Source organism: Kalmanozyma brasiliensis, assembly GCF_000497045.1.
Source record: "Kalmanozyma brasiliensis GHG001 unplaced genomic scaffold PSEUBRA_SCAF6, whole genome shotgun sequence".
Taxonomy (NCBI): domain Eukaryota; kingdom Fungi; phylum Basidiomycota; class Ustilaginomycetes; order Ustilaginales; genus Kalmanozyma; species Kalmanozyma brasiliensis.
The window spans coordinates 189,660-204,415 of record NW_015961989.1 but is presented as its reverse complement, the minus strand read 5'-3'; the positions used below and the strand labels follow the sequence as shown (position 1 = coordinate 204,415).

The 14,756-nt window shown below is 57.9% G+C and overlaps 5 protein-coding genes across 5 annotated transcripts; 3 read left to right on the top strand and 2 right to left on the bottom strand.

Moving 5' to 3' along the window:
* Positions 1-381: 381 nt before the first annotated feature.
* Positions 382-1,707, top strand: PSEUBRA_005447 (SEP domain protein; the record flags this gene model as incomplete). The annotated part of the gene is made up of 1 exon (XM_016438893.1): positions 382-1,707. One exon carries the CDS (start codon positions 382-384, stop codon positions 1,705-1,707), a length of 1,326 nt encoding a protein of 441 aa, XP_016290173.1.
* Positions 1,708-2,910: 1,203 nt separating this feature from the next.
* On the bottom strand, positions 2,911-4,900 carry PSEUBRA_005446 (60S ribosomal protein L4, C-terminal domain protein; the record flags this gene model as incomplete). Its single annotated transcript, XM_016438882.2, has 3 exons — positions 2,911-3,881; positions 4,193-4,294; positions 4,885-4,900. The coding sequence occupies 3 exons, from the start codon at positions 4,898-4,900 to the stop codon at positions 2,911-2,913; spliced, it is 1,089 nt and encodes a 362-aa protein (XP_016290172.2).
* Positions 4,901-8,453: 3,553 nt separating this feature from the next.
* On the top strand, positions 8,454-11,262 carry PSEUBRA_005445 (Aconitase/3-isopropylmalate dehydratase large subunit, alpha/beta/alpha; the record flags this gene model as incomplete). Its single annotated transcript, XM_016438898.1, has 2 exons — positions 8,454-8,674; positions 9,087-11,262. The coding sequence occupies 2 exons, from the start codon at positions 8,454-8,456 to the stop codon at positions 11,260-11,262; spliced, it is 2,397 nt and encodes a 798-aa protein (XP_016290171.1).
* A 537-nt stretch (positions 11,263-11,799) lies between these two features.
* Positions 11,800-12,999, top strand: PSEUBRA_005444 (Target SNARE coiled-coil domain protein; the record flags this gene model as incomplete). Its single annotated transcript, XM_016438897.1, has 1 exon — positions 11,800-12,999. The coding sequence occupies one exon, from the start codon at positions 11,800-11,802 to the stop codon at positions 12,997-12,999; it is 1,200 nt and encodes a 399-aa protein (XP_016290170.1).
* Positions 13,000-13,142: 143 nt separating this feature from the next.
* On the bottom strand, positions 13,143-14,339 carry PSEUBRA_005443 (Alcohol dehydrogenase, C-terminal; the record flags this gene model as incomplete). The annotated part of the gene is made up of 2 exons (XM_016438881.1): positions 13,143-14,049; positions 14,140-14,339. The coding sequence occupies 2 exons, from the start codon at positions 14,337-14,339 to the stop codon at positions 13,143-13,145; spliced, it is 1,107 nt and encodes a 368-aa protein (XP_016290169.1).
* Between the last annotated feature and the right edge of the window lie 417 nt (positions 14,340-14,756).

The following is a 14,756-nucleotide window of genomic DNA, read 5'->3' as shown; positions in this document are numbered from 1 at the left end:
ACGATCGATTGTGACGCAAATGCTGCTGTCTAGGTGGTGCGTGGTGGCGCGTGTAGAGCAGATGCGACGGCGAAGATGTAGGTGGATGACACTGATATCAAAGAAGATCGAATTGCTTGTTGGTCGAGCGTGGACTGCCGTCGCTGCGTCCTTCGCTTCCGTCTCGATTTCCAATCCATCCTTCCGTCCGAGTCCAAAAAATTCTCAATGTGTGATCGCGTCTTCATGAAGATCAAAGAATTCTTTCCGCTAGGCCTGTGCGCCGGAAGACACGCGGCGCTGTGCTTCCGCTCCTCAGCTCAGTTCTTCCTCCACTTGGCAGTCCTCCATACCGCCTTCTCCCCTCTCAACCACACCCTCACTCAACGCACGACGCTCAAGATGGATCAAAACATCGAGCAATTCGTCTCCATCACGGGTGCATCGACCGACCGAGCCCGCTTCTTCCTTGACGCGGCGGGAGGCGACCTCGAAACCGCCATGTCGAGCTTCTACGAGTCCGAAGCAGGTGCCGCCGCGGACGAAGGTTTCAGTGAGACCGCCCCCGCTCAAAGCGTCCCAGACAACTACACCGGCCCGCGCACACTTTCAGGCCAGCCTGTCGACCCTTCGACCGTCTCCGACTTTGGCGCCGCCTCTGCGTCGAGCCAGCCATCCCGCTCGACTACGGGCGGTGGCAGTCGTGGCGGCATCTCGACCTTCCGCGACCTGCAGTCTTCCAACGACGGTCCTCGAAGCAGGGGGAGGGGCGACGAGGATGATGATGACGACGAAGACGACGATGAGATGAACTACTTTGCCGGTGGCGAGAAGAGCGCGCTTAGCGTTGAGAACCCCGAGGCGCGTCGAGGCAGGAATCAGCCTGGTGGAGACCTAGTGAAGGAGATCCTCAAGCGAGCTGCTGAGGAAGGCAAGCGTCACCCGGAGGAGGCAGCTGCTGGCGGATCTAGAGGCGGTGGCAGTAAGCCCGCAGCCTCTTCCTCGTTCGCGTTCACCGGTCGTGGCAGGACCATGAACGACGCTGCGGAGCCCGAGCCTTCGACTTCTACGGGTTCGATGCCTGGCGGTCTTGGCAACCGGGCTGGCGCTGCTAATGACGACGAGGACGACGATGATGAAGGAGAGGTGGCCATCCGCAATCTCACGTTCTGGGAGGACGGCTTCTCGGTCGAAGACGGCGAGCTGATGCGCTACGACGATCCCGCGCACGCTCAAACCCTCGCCGCCATCAACTCAGGCCATGCCCCTCTCGATCTGCTCAACATTCGCTTCGGTCAGCAAGTCCAGGTGCACGTCCACCGACGTACGGACGAAAAGTACAAGCCGCCACCCATGAAACCTTTCGCTGGCTCCGGCAACCGACTCGGCTCTCCTGCTCCAGCATCGTTCGCCTCTTCATCCCGCTCCCAGCCCGCGGCCCCTGCCGCTGCACCCAATGCGGGGAGCCAAGACTTCCAAGTGGACGCAGACAAGCCCACCACGCAGCTCCAGATTCGTCTCGGTGACGGTCAGAGAATGACAGCTCGCTTCAACACGACCCACACGGTCGCCGACCTGAGGGGCTACATCAACGCGGCCAACCCGGGCATGTCGTCGCGCGACTATGTGCTCAATTCGTCCTTCCCGCCCAAGCCGCTCACAGACGAGTCGCAGACGTTGCAAGATGCCGGGCTGTTGAATGCTGTCGTCATTCAGAAGTTCCAATAGTCACAGCACACTGGTTTCAATGCACTCATTGCACACTTGAGAATCCTTGACTGTGCGTTCAAGCTGCGGCTGTAGCAACTGTCTCTGATCAGGCGTTTCGCGGCCTCCTGCTCTCTGAGATGCTGTAGCTGGGCCTCGAAAGCCTCGTGGGAAAGTCTTTCGAGGCGAACGAAATCTGGTCGTCCAAGCGCCGCTGTACGCACTTGCGTCTTGTTCGCCCTCAACAAGTAGGTGTCCAGGCTTTGACCTTGTTGAGATTACTGTTCGCTGATTAGACAACAGCGTGCACACGTGTGACCAGTCAGAGTTTGCAGCAAGGTGGCTGAGCAAAATGGGTCCCAGATCCGCTGACGTGAGGGATCGATCGCCAGCTTCAAAAGTGCTACCATGAGGTCCAAGTGACCCGTCGATGCACCAAAGCCGCCTTGTCGAAGACAGTCCTTCACGACCTTCTTGAGCTGAGAACTCGGAGCGAGTCCTCTTAGGTCTGATACACCGAGCACATCGGACGTTGACGACGCTGGTGGTGATGTCGAAGCTTCAGAGATGATACGCTGTTGTTCTTGGGTTCGGGTCAGCGTCCAGAACACGAACGGTTCGTGCTGGACGGCCGCAGTCACGCCAAAGGCCCAGATCCATCCATTCCGCGGCAACTCGCTTGTCCGAGCTTTCTTCGCAGCAGACCATATCGCCGCAGATGTCGGCGTCACCTCGACCCACACCGAGTGAGCCGTCGCAGCTCTGACACAAGACGCATCTTGCACTTCCCAGCTGACGTGAAGACGATGCCCAGGTCAGATCTTCCTGTGCTCATCTTCCCTCATTTGTCGTTTGGCCTCACACGAGCACAGATTACGCCGTCACACAAGAGAGATGAATGGGTCCCAAAACACGAGCCGGAGAAGACCCGGGCCTTTTTGCGTTGTTGAAATTTTTGTGTGCGGAAGTAGATTGTGTACAAGATGATGATGATGATGAGGAGGTGGGAACGTAAGAAAGAGCTTTCTCGGATGAGGCAGGGGTGCGAGAGGTTGGCGAGCGGATGGCTAAGTATGCTCCTCAAATGATGGAAACAACAAGGACCGGGAATGTGCGAGTGAAGAATTTTTGGTGCGAGTCGCAAGCTAGCCTACCCACACACCATCCAAACCCTACTAGCCTCGCCAAGTAAGCTCCGTTCAAACGTCGATGGATGCGGCGCGCTTAGTTGGCGTGGAGAAGCTGGAGGAACTCCTTGGCCACGGGCTGCTTAGCCTCCTTCTTGAGGCCGGACGACTTGGCAGCCTGGGCGCGGATCTCGGAGCGGATGGCCGACTGGGCGTAGGGGTTGAGGCGGAAGAGCACGGCGCGGTTCTTGAGCGGGTTCTTGCGCTGGGTGAAGGGACGCGTGGTCTTGGCGGGACCCTTGGCACGAACGACCGACTGGATCTCGTCCGAGTTGATGATGCGGGTGACGTCGGTGTTGGCAATCTTGGCCTTGGGCATGGTGAAGCCCGACTTGGCAGCAAAGACCTCGTCGAGACGGCCAAAGGCGGACTGGGTGAAGATGACGAAACGGCCGAGGTGTCCACCAGGAGCGAGCTGGAGCAGGTTGAGGCGCTCGACGGAGCACAGCTCAACACCGGGCACGTTGCGGAAAGCCTTGACGATACCGGCATCCTTGTTGTAGATGACCAGGGGACCGCGGCGCTGGGTGTGGCGACGGTTGCGCAGCTTGCCGACACCGGCACGGATCTTGCGCGAGTTCGAGACCTTGACAACGTCGTTGTAGGCGTTGACCGACTTGAGCAGGGCAACGGCCTCCTTGGTCTTGGTCAGGCTCTCGGCGGCGTCAGCGACAACAAGGGGGATCTCCTCGAGCTCCTCGACGCGGTGACCGCGGGCAAGGACGAGCGAGGGGACGGCGGTGGCAGCCAGAGCAGAGGCGGTAGCGTAACGCTTCTGGTTCTGGTTGGTCTTGATGAACCATCGGCGCCACAGCTTGGTGGGGGCGAACATGTGACCACCACGGACCATGTTACCGAAAGCGGCCTGGCCGGATCGGTGGGTACCACCACCGCCGACACGGGGGATACGGGCGACGGCACGACCGGTACCCCACGACTCGGCAGAGGTCTGGTGACCAGCCTTGGTGGAGACGGCGTAGGGCTGACGCTTGTTCTTGGCAACGTTGGCTGTAGGAGGCGAAAAGAAGGGGAGACGGCGGGGAGGGAAGCGTCAGTGGTTGCGCTCAAGATGCGGTTCCTGTTGAATGTAATAATGGCCCCCCGTCCTTCCATGATGATCCTGATCGATGATTTCAAATCGTGTGGGTAGCCAGGCCCCCGACTCTGCTCGAGGATACAGCCAAGCTCGTCCACGCTTTACACCTGCTGTCCTTGATTGCCTCCTTGTCCTGCGTGATGGTTCCGTGCAGACGATCCTGCCGTGTCCTCCTTTCCGTGGGGTGCCATCTACATTGGTATTGAGTTTCCTGAATACTCACTGTGAACGAGCTGAACGACGTCAGGTCGGATGGGGGCAGTGAAAACTGCGGGGAGAGGGAGCGAGCCCGAGGCCGCGCCATCGAGGCCCCTCACGTTGACGGCTGTTGGAGTAAATGCAATTGAACGTGGTGGGTCGAGGTCAATGATTTGAACTTCGTTGTCGAAAAGTCACAGCAGCAGCAGCATGATACCGTCAAAACAGCCACCAGTAGTCGTCGATATACATAGAAACACGGCGTTGGTATGAAAGTATGATTGTCGATTGTCCGACCTTTGGTTTGCTCTCGAAGAGACTGAACGACGTCGAACACGACTGCATCTGTGGTTGTTGTACGATGACTGCTTGGACATCGAGCGCGACGAGACGGTATGCTCATCCTCCTTTGTCCTTGTCTTCTCTCGCCATTCCGCTCCAAGTTCCAGGAGGCTCTGCAGTTTGATAGACGACCGGTCCCTCCCTCCTGATCCTGCCCGTCCCACGAACGAAGCGGGCGAGCAACATGTGTGATGCGAAAGTAGCTGTTGCGATGTGTGTGATGAGTCGGTGACGATGAACGCAGATGGGTGGCGCCTGCTGGTGCATGATTCTGGTGGCTGTACTGTTATGATCATTTCGACGACGGTGCTGACTGGTGCGAATGGCTGTGTGTTCGGGTGCTGCTGCTGTTGACATGGTGCACGAGATACCTACTGGGTCTAGCAGCCATTTTCGATGTCTTGAAGGGATGGTTGGTGGATGATACCAAGAAGGATGGTGACGGCGAGCGGTTCGAGTAAGCCAGCCTGCGTTGTTGAGAGTCTTGCTTGGGCTACGAAGAGTGCGCTGCTGTGTCGAATTGTTCGCTCTGCCAGGATACTCACTCTGCTGAACCAGAATTTCCAGCTGTGGCAGACTCAAGTCTCGCGAACCTCGAGGAGCCGCTGCAGCTCAAATTCGAGAATGTCGCAGGCGCAATCTTGCGACACGTGACTGGTGGGCCAAAGCTCGGCCGAGGTTTAACCCTTAGCCTCAGATTCGACTCTCCTCTGCAGTCACTTTGATCCTGCGAAATTCGAGACGGCATCCAGGCCCTTCAGGAAGGAGACTGACCGGCAGGCACAAAGTGAGCGCGCAGGCTTGGCTGAGCAGTGAGTTGGCAGCTGGCAGGCAGTGTGAGATGAGAGGCTTCTGAATCTCGAACGCGCTTCGCAGCAGCAGCCCGCATGGAAACCGCGCTCGGCGTCATCACTTGTGCTTAGCTTCCTCCATCTCTTCGTACCCCTCAAGATATCACACATCTATACCTCTACGACAAGATGACTTTCCAGACTCTGTGGTACAGCCACCCCCGAAAGTTCGGCAAGGGCTCGCGTCAATGGTGAGTGTCCACACCAAAGCAACATGGACGACGACAACGCAGATGGCAGATCACAACGCAGAGCATATCGACAATCATGGAAGCGTGGCATGGAGGACGATCCCATTTATCCGCCTGGTCTCGAAGCTGTCCAACGTCAGGAGATCAGCAGGACAGTATTGCATTCAACAGAATCGAAGCGGCACCCTTGCGCCATTCACGACATTGCACCGCACCACCAATCTACCAAGGGAATCACACTTGCAGCACTGAAAAGTGGACATCAGCGGAGTACGATGCTTCGAAGCCGCCACAGATGCCTCGAAGTACAGAGACAGAAAGAAAGCAGAAGTCAGGACCAAAATCAACGGATCAACGTTGTCTGATCTTTCCAGGAGGATGTTGCGGGTCACAAATCTCAGCACGACTGTTCCAGATCTTTGCGGCGGATTATCTTCGACATTCGCGTCTCGTCAAGTCGACAAAGGAAGGACGTTCGCCCGATACGATGGCCTGCTGATTCGCACCGCACAGCGCAAGGGTGCGTACTGTGATGGCTCATGGAGGACATGTTGCATCTCAGACATCTGGCAGCGCACCTTATCCGGACGCAGACCATGACGGCACATGCGTTCCGTACAGGCTGCATCGTCCTGACCTCAACCCAGCAACCTCATTGCAGGCACATCGAGACCGCGGATCTCTTCATCCTGCCCGCGACTCGAAACAGCATGTGCAACCGACACAGAAGCGTCATACTTTTCCAGCAGGCACAATCGTCTTGCTCAGTTGTCTCGGTTCATGGCCCGCATCCTCGACCGGTCTCCAACTGCATCAGCAACCGCAACGCCCAATCTGTCTTGATCAGCCAACTCTGCGTTGTCACAGTCTCCATGCAACCTCGGTGATGCCAACAGCGTACTGACCCTTCCATCTACGTTTTCACTCATTGTCTCTACAACAGCCGTGTCTGCGCTAACCAGGGCGGTATCATCCGAAAGTACGGCCTCGACATCTGCCGTCAGTGCTTCCGCGAGCGCGCTGACCAGATCGGCTTCCACAAGTTCCGTTAAACGAGCTGGGGAACCCAACGTCAAGCAACTTCTCCTCGCACACACACACTCTCGGTTTCGCTCTCATTCATCATGCATTCAAAAGTCTCGAATCGAGACGTACGCTACCCCTGCTCTAGAGCGACTTCCTGCCCACTCTAAGTGACTCCATCACTGGGCCTGTCAGTCGCTTCCATGCCATGCTGCACTGGGACGACTGGCTGGTTGACTGCGTACGCGTCATTAGCTAGCATTGTACTTTTTTCCTTTCCCTCGCTCATGTCACGTACGTTGTCTTCATCCGCTTTCCTAGCAACCAAAAACGTTCATCGGTCTTTTGTATCATTCGCCTGTGTGAGAGTAGATCAATCCTTCGGTGCGACTGGCAAGTGGTGCTTGCAATAGTCGAAACCCTGCTGAACCGACGACATGTGCAGACGCCTCCGCCGTCGTGTACACAGCCGCTTCGGATGACGATGTGTAGCAAGGATCAGCATGTCGAGGTCGCAGGAAGATCCGCTCACGTCGACGTGGATCTCAGCAGATCGGTAGGTAATCACCCGATACGATGATTTCCGCCTGCCGCACGGCATTTGGCAGCGGCGGTCATTGCGGAAATCACCTGCAAAAACAGGCCAAGAGGCAGCAGAGCGAACAAATCCGCTGTTTCAATTGCGAGGCAGCTGATTGGACCCTCGACCTTCCAGCAGACCGAGCCCCTGTAGACCTTGAGGGCTGCCTGGAAAGATCCGCCTCTCGAAGCTCTAAGGCTAGCTCAGCGCGCTTCTTTGATGGCGTGCATGATACTATGCTATTACAATAGCAGGCGAGAGCTGATCATCAAGAGGATGTTCCAAGTGCAGCAAGAAAAGTCGAAGCATGCTTCGATGTTGCTGTTGTGAGACAGCGGTAGCGAGCTTCGCATCAACCCTTTCACGGGCGTGGCCGGCCGACCGGTTCTTCCAGACAGGCGATCGTTCTTGACCTTCGCGATCCTCGCTCACAGTCATCCTTCTGGCTCCTTTTCTTATGACCTGTAAGAGTACATCTTCTTTCTCATCATTCCCTTCGAGCTCACTTCTGTCGTTCTTCGAGATGATGTAGCACTCATAGCAAGAAAACTCAGCCGCCATAGACTGGATCGGTTCAACCGGTCAAGCAGAGAGGACCACTGGAACGCGAAAGGGCTTGCAGAGCGCAGTCGAAATTATGAGGAATTACTGCGTCTGCACAGGCACTTGGAGAGGGTCAAAGGGAGCGGATGCGGTTTTTCAGTCTGCGATTCCAGAGCCAAGAAGGATGCGCGCTCAGGCAGCAGAGAACCCTTCCCACAAAAGCGAGCCTGTTGATTGGACCGTGCTCGAGACCCAAGGAGACCTGGCTCTGCTCCAACACCAAGCAGGCGTCTGCTCGGGCTGCAATTGCCGTTGCTGGCCGGGTCAGAAGAGACTCTCCCTCTCATGAATCATCCGCAAGCGAAAAATGGGAATTTCTGGCTCTGGCCTGCCTGCCTTCCCGATGCTCTTTCTGCGTGTGTGTCTCTTTTCAATTGCCTGCGTGAAGGCGCGCTGCTGGCTCCATGCTCACACACTGACTGAAATGCTTTTCGTGCCCCGCTGCTGCTGCTGCCGCTTGCTCGTCGCTATCGGCCCTTTCCGCGTGTAAACCAAGCCAGCCTGTTTTCCCCTCGTTGATCCGCCCAGCCAGCCAGTCAGCCTCGGCATCCCTTCTCATCGCAGCTGCAGCTATCTCGCTCGCCGTCGTTTCAACTCCTTCTTCTTCCACCATCATCACCATCCCCCCCCCTCCACTAGTCTACTTTCATCCTTCGAGTGAAAGCAGGATAGCTGGTCTCCTACATCAACCACACCATGCTTCCCGTTCGAGCTCTCCGTACCTCGTCCCTCCGGGCGGCCCTCAGGGCCCCCGCTCCCCTCGCTCGCGGCTATGCCACCACCGTCGCCGAGGAGGCTGCCGAGATCAACCCTTCGCTGTTCGACAAGAAGGTCGAGATGTCCGTCGTCGAGAAGGGCAAGGGCTACTACATCAACTACAAGCGCATCGAGGACAACCTCAAGGTCGTTCGTCAGCGGTAAGTTTCCAGAACCATCTTTTGCTTTGATTTGCAGCGCGGAGGATCTAGTCGCTCTCCTAAGAGGGGCCTTGCCTATCTCGATCAACGACCTAGCAACACGCAATGGCCGGCACAAGGGATGTGCGAGAATGCGCAGCTCTGGCCAGACTTCTGCGCCTGGTCTCGAATGGCCTTCTTGCAAACGATTCGGGCTGAGCAGACGCCTGCGCGCACAAGTTGCCGCACTTGCAGCCCTCTCGAGCCAGCGACCATCTTTGCCAAGGAGTTCAAGCAGAGCTGCTCCGCCGAATTGATTGCAATCCTCCGCGCAAGAATGCGCAGCACAGACATCATCCTTGGACACGACCACGAACAATTCGACTGACCCTTCGCAACTCTGCTTCTGCTCCTGCTTCCTCCCATCCTGCAGTCTCAACCGACCCCTGACCCTCGCTGAAAAGATCGTCTACGGTCACTTGGACAACCCCCACGACCAGGAGATCGAGCGTGGTGTCTCGTACCTCAAGCTCCGCCCCGACCGTGTCGCTTGCCAGGATGCCACTGCCCAGATGGCTCTCCTCCAGTTCATGTCGGCTGGTCTTCCCACCGTCGCCGTCCCCACCACCGTCCACTGTGATCACTTGATCGAGGCCCAGGTCGGTGGTGCCAAGGACTTGGCCCGTGCCATCGAGATCAACAAGGAGGTCTACGACTTCCTCGCCACGGCCACCGCCAAGTACGGCATCGGTTTCTGGAAGCCCGGCTCTGGTATCATTCACCAGATCATCCTCGAGAACTACGCCGCTCCCGGTCTCCTCATGATCGGTACCGACTCGCACACCCCCAACGCTGGTGGTCTCGGTATGATCGCTTGTGGTGTCGGTGGTGCCGACGCCGTCGACGTCATGGCCGACATCCCCTGGGAGCTCAAGGCCCCCAAGGTCATCGGTGTCGAGCTCAAGGGCAAGATGTCCGGCTGGACCACTCCCAAGGACGTCATCCTCAAGGTCGCTGGTGAGCTTACCGTCAAGGGTGGTACCGGTGCCATCATCGAGTACAAGGGTCCCGGTGTCGAGTCGCTCTCGTGCACGGGTATGGCCACCATCTGCAACATGGGCGCCGAGATCGGTGCTACCACCTCCGTCTTCCCCTACAACGAGCGCATGGGTGACTATCTCCGAGCCACCAACCGATCCGACATTGCCGACCTCGCCAAGGGCTTCCACCGCAACCTGCTCCCCGACTCGGGCGCCGAGTACGACTCGCACCTCGAGATCAACCTCGACAACCTCGAGCCTCACATCAACGGCCCCTTCACCCCCGATCTGGCCACCCCTCTCTCCAAGTTCGCCGCCGAGGTCAAGAAGAACGACTGGCCCGAGGAGCTCAAGGTCTCGCTCATTGGCTCGTGCACCAACTCTTCGTACGAGGACATGAGCCGATCCGCCTCGATCGCCGAGGAGGCCGCCGCTCACGGCCTCAAGGTCAAGGCCGCCTTTACCATCACCCCCGGTTCCGAGCAGATTCGCGCCACCATCGAGCGTGACGGTCAGATGGAGATCCTCGAGAAGGCCGGCGGTATGGTTCTCGCCAACGCCTGTGGTCCTTGCATCGGTCAATGGGACCGAAAGGACGTCAAGAAGGGTGACAAGAACTCAATCATCACTTCCTACAACCGTAACTTCACCGGTCGTAACGACGCCAACCCCGCCACTCACGCCTTCGTCGCCTCGCCCGACCTCGTGACCGCCATGGCCTTCGCCGGTCGCCTCACGTTCAACCCCATGACCGACAGCCTCAAGGGTGCCGACGGCAAGGAGTTCAAGTTCACTGCCCCCAGCGGTAAGGAGCTCCCCCCTCGCGGCTACGACCCCGGCAACAACACCTACCAGGACCCTCCCAAGGACCGCTCGTCGGTTTCGGTCGCCATCGACCCCAAGTCGGACCGTCTGCAGAAGCTCGAGCCCTTCAAGGCCTGGAACGGCAAGAACCCCACCGACTGCCCCGTCCTCATCAAGGCGCAGGGCAAGTGCACCACCGACCACATCTCGGCCGGTGGTCCATGGCTCAAGTACCGTGGTCACCTGGAGAACATCTCGAACAACTGTTTGATCGGTGCCATCAACGAGGCCAACGGCAAGGCCAACGAGGTGCAGAACGTCTTCACCGGCGAGTGGGGACCGGTGCCCGCCACTGCTATCCAGTACCGCGAGCAGGGCAAGCCTTGGGTCGTCATTGGTGACGAGAACTACGGTGAGGGATCGTCGCGAGAGCACGCCGCTCTGGAGCCCCGTTTCCTCGGTGGTTGCGCCGTGATTGTGCGCTCGTTCGCTCGTATCCACGAGACCAACTTGAAAAAGCAGGGCATGCTCCCGCTCAAGTTCTCCAACGCCGCCGACTACGAGAAGGTGCGCCCCGACGACCTGGTCGACCTCGAGGGTGTCACTGAGCTCGCCCCCGGCTCCAAGGTCACCCTGGTCGCCAAGCACAAGGACGGCTCCAAGGACGAGATCCCCCTCGAGCACTCGTTCAACGACAACCAGATCACCTGGTTCAAGCACGGCTCGGCCCTCAACAAGATGGCTGCCGCCGCCAAGTCTGCTTGAGCGCCTTGAACGTTAGCGACGGTGTGATCCGCCGTTGTTGGTTGTTCTCTGCGTGGTTGGAACTTGTTTCGCTCTCTTCTCTGTACTTATTCCTTTACACACCGTCTGCATGCTTGACGGAAAAAGAATCGTCTCTCTCGACTCGTATGCTTGTGGCCAGTGTGAAGACGATCGAAAAGTGTCATGATTGGAACCAATGTGTAGATGTGAGACCAGGACGCCACGACGCTGACAGCGCGAAACCGGCAGCTCTTCCGTCAAGATCGGTGTTGAGCAAGGCTGTTCATTCGACGAGGCCGTTCGCTGTGGCGATTTCTCCTTTGGTGTTAAGCCCTGGATCCTTTAGACACTGCCTCGCTCGCCGCTGGCTCAGTTTGAGACTTGGCGTGCTGGCTGTGCACGCGCCAGGTCACTCGCACACGCAGCCACTCCCACTACGCCGAACCCCTTCAATCTTCCCCCTCTCTTTCTGTCTCTTACCATCGACCACAAGCTCGTAGACCAACCTCACTCCACGCCTCGCATTTCACGCAAAAGATGGGTCTATTTGGCAAGAAGAACAGCAGCAAGATTCCACCGGTCGAGTCGGCTCCGCCTTCCCAAGGCAAGGCTACTGGCAGGTACGGCGCCCCTGGCGGCTACGGTGGACCTGGCGGACCCTCGCAGGCCGGCTACGGAGGTGCTGGATACGGTCAGCAGCCTCCGCAGCAGCAGTTCGGTGGCGGATCCGCAGGCTATGGGCAGCCGCAATATGGTGGTGCGCCAGGCGGACCCGCACCCTATCAGGACCGCTTCGCCAACGCTCGTGCACCCAAAAGCGGCTTTGGCTCGGGCTACGACCAGTACGCCAACCCGGGTGGAAGCAGCAGACCCGGCAACGCCTCACGAAGTACTCAGAGAGGTGCAGCAGGTGACGACGACGACCTCGAAGCCGAGTACGGCCGAGGCTCCGGTGCCGGCGCCTCGAATGCGTACGACGGTGTCGAGCAGCAAGAACAGCAGGTCGACGAAGAGGACGACGAAGTGGAAGCCATCAAGCAACAGATGCGCTTCACCAAGCAAGAATCCCTCTCTTCCACCCGCAACGCCCTTCGTATCGCCCGCGAAGCCGAGGAGACAGCCACCAACACCATGTTCAAGCTCTCCGACCAATCCGAAAAGATCGGCAATACGGAGCGCGCGCTGGATCTGGCCAAAGCGCACGCTTCCCGCGCCGAGGACAATGCCAAGGAGATCGTCTCGCTGAACCGCTCCATCTTCCGCCCCAATATGCAGTTCAACAAGAAGGCGAAGCGGGATGCGGAAGAGGCGCGGATCATTGCACGACACATTGATGAGCGCGAAGAACGCGAGGCGGTGCGTCGTGACGTTACTGCGGCCCAATCGCGCTTGGATGCGAGCATGAACGGACCAGGAACGGGCAAGGCCAACTTCGGCCGCTTCGGCCAGGACCGCTTCGGAACGGGAAAGAAGGAGGACGCAGCAATGAAGAACAAGGTGACGCAAAGGGGAAGGTACCAGTTCGAAGCCACCGAGTCGGACGACGAATTGGAGGACGAACTGGACCAGAACCTGGACGAGATTGGCATGTTGAGTAGTAGATTGAATCAGTTGGGTAAAGCGATGGGCCAGGAGGTCGATAGTCAGAACGCCAGGCTGGGCAGAATCGGCGAGAAGGCCACTACGTTGGACACGAAGATCTACGCCGGGACGCAGAGGTTGGGCAACATCAAATAATGCTTTGCTCTATCGATGAAATGGACTCATTCCCACCTTTGCTTGCGCTACTCTTCTTCGACGGAATCTCACACGAGTGCATGCAAGACAGTGAGGTCAACGTTTCTATTCCAGATGTGCGATGATTGGCGAAGAGAGCGGGTCTAGATTCGAGCCTCAGCCTGAACCGGCTCGTAGTCCTTATTGACCATGACGTAGCGGAACCTAGGTTTACCCTCCTCCATATCGTTGACGACCTGGTTGGCGTCCTTCATATCGCGCTCCTCGATCATGGGCTTGAGGTTCTGCTTGGCGGCCAACTCGAGCATCTCCCTGATGATCTTGGGACCACCGATGGCGCTTCCACCCATGAACACACCTGTAAACGCCATCTGCAGAATCGGAGTGGGCATGCAGGGCTCTTCTGGAATACCCACTGCCACGACCTTGCCGTGCGGTCGAACCAGCGTGAGGTAGTCGGCGATGGGCATGTCGGCGTTGTTGTTGGTAACGATCAGCAGGTCCAAACTCCTCTTGTGGGCAGCGTAGGGTTTTTGGTCGGCAGAAGCGATGAAGTCGGTAGCGCCAAGTTTGCGAGCCAATTCCTCCTTGGAGTGGGTGTGCGAGATGGCGGTGATCTTTTCCGCTCCCAGCGCTTTAGCAAAGATCAGCGCGAAATGGCCCAACCCACCGATACCGACGACACCAACGCGCTTGAAGCCCTCCTGACCGCAACCGTTGGACTTGAGCGGGTTGTACACCGTGACACCACCACACATCATGGGTGCAGCAACGGTGGAAGGGAGTCCATCGGGAATGTGAACCGCAAAGTGCGCAGGAACGCGCGAGTACTTGGCATACCCTCCCATGGAGAACCCGGATCCATCCGTCTTTTTGTAGTCGCCATTGTAGGTGCCGACGATGCCGTTTTCACACCATGGCTCCTGGCCCGCCTTGCAGGCGGAGCAGGATTTGCACGAGTCGGATTGCGCGCCTACACCGACACGGTCGCCAATCTTGAAGCCCGAAACTTCCTTGCCGACTCGAGCGACGGTGCCGACAATCTCATGTCTAGCCTCCCACAAAAGGTTCACAAACATGGTCAGTACTCGGATGAAGAAGACGATAGGAGCGTGAACAAGGGGAACAAAGAAGACTCACCCAACGACACAGGGATACCGAGTAGGCCCCCATCCAGACCTCGCCGTGTGCAGATCGCTCGCACACACGCCGCAGCACTCGATCTTGATCTCCACGTCCGTCTCGCGCCACTGCTTCGGCTGGAACGACTCCCACTTCATGTTGCCGAGACACTCCTTATCGTGGCCCACCCAGCCTTCGAAGTGACTGTCGTTGCTCATTGTTTGTTCGTTGGTGAGGTGTTGTTTCGGTGTGAAGGGTCGAAAGATTGTTAGTCGAGGGATAGGGGAAGGAGAGGTGGAAGGAGGGTCCTTATAAGCGCAGGAAAGGATGACGGCAACACACACACTGGTCAGCAATCCTCTCACCTGCCTCGAGCGGCGCAAAAGACTCTATTGTGCAGCACACAGCTCCATTGTGCTCTGTCGAAGCGGGTGTGTCACCCCGCCCGAACGCGAGAGCGGATCTGCGGTAGTAAGCACCCTCGGCAATACACCCTTGCTTCCCACAGGGACGATGATGTCAAACGACACACACGGGCGTAAACGCGCCTCCACTCCAAAAGTTTTCAGACTTTCATTCGCCGTAAGCTAGACAGAAATAAAGTCCGGAGTGCGGAAGATTTGCAAGCCGGCCCA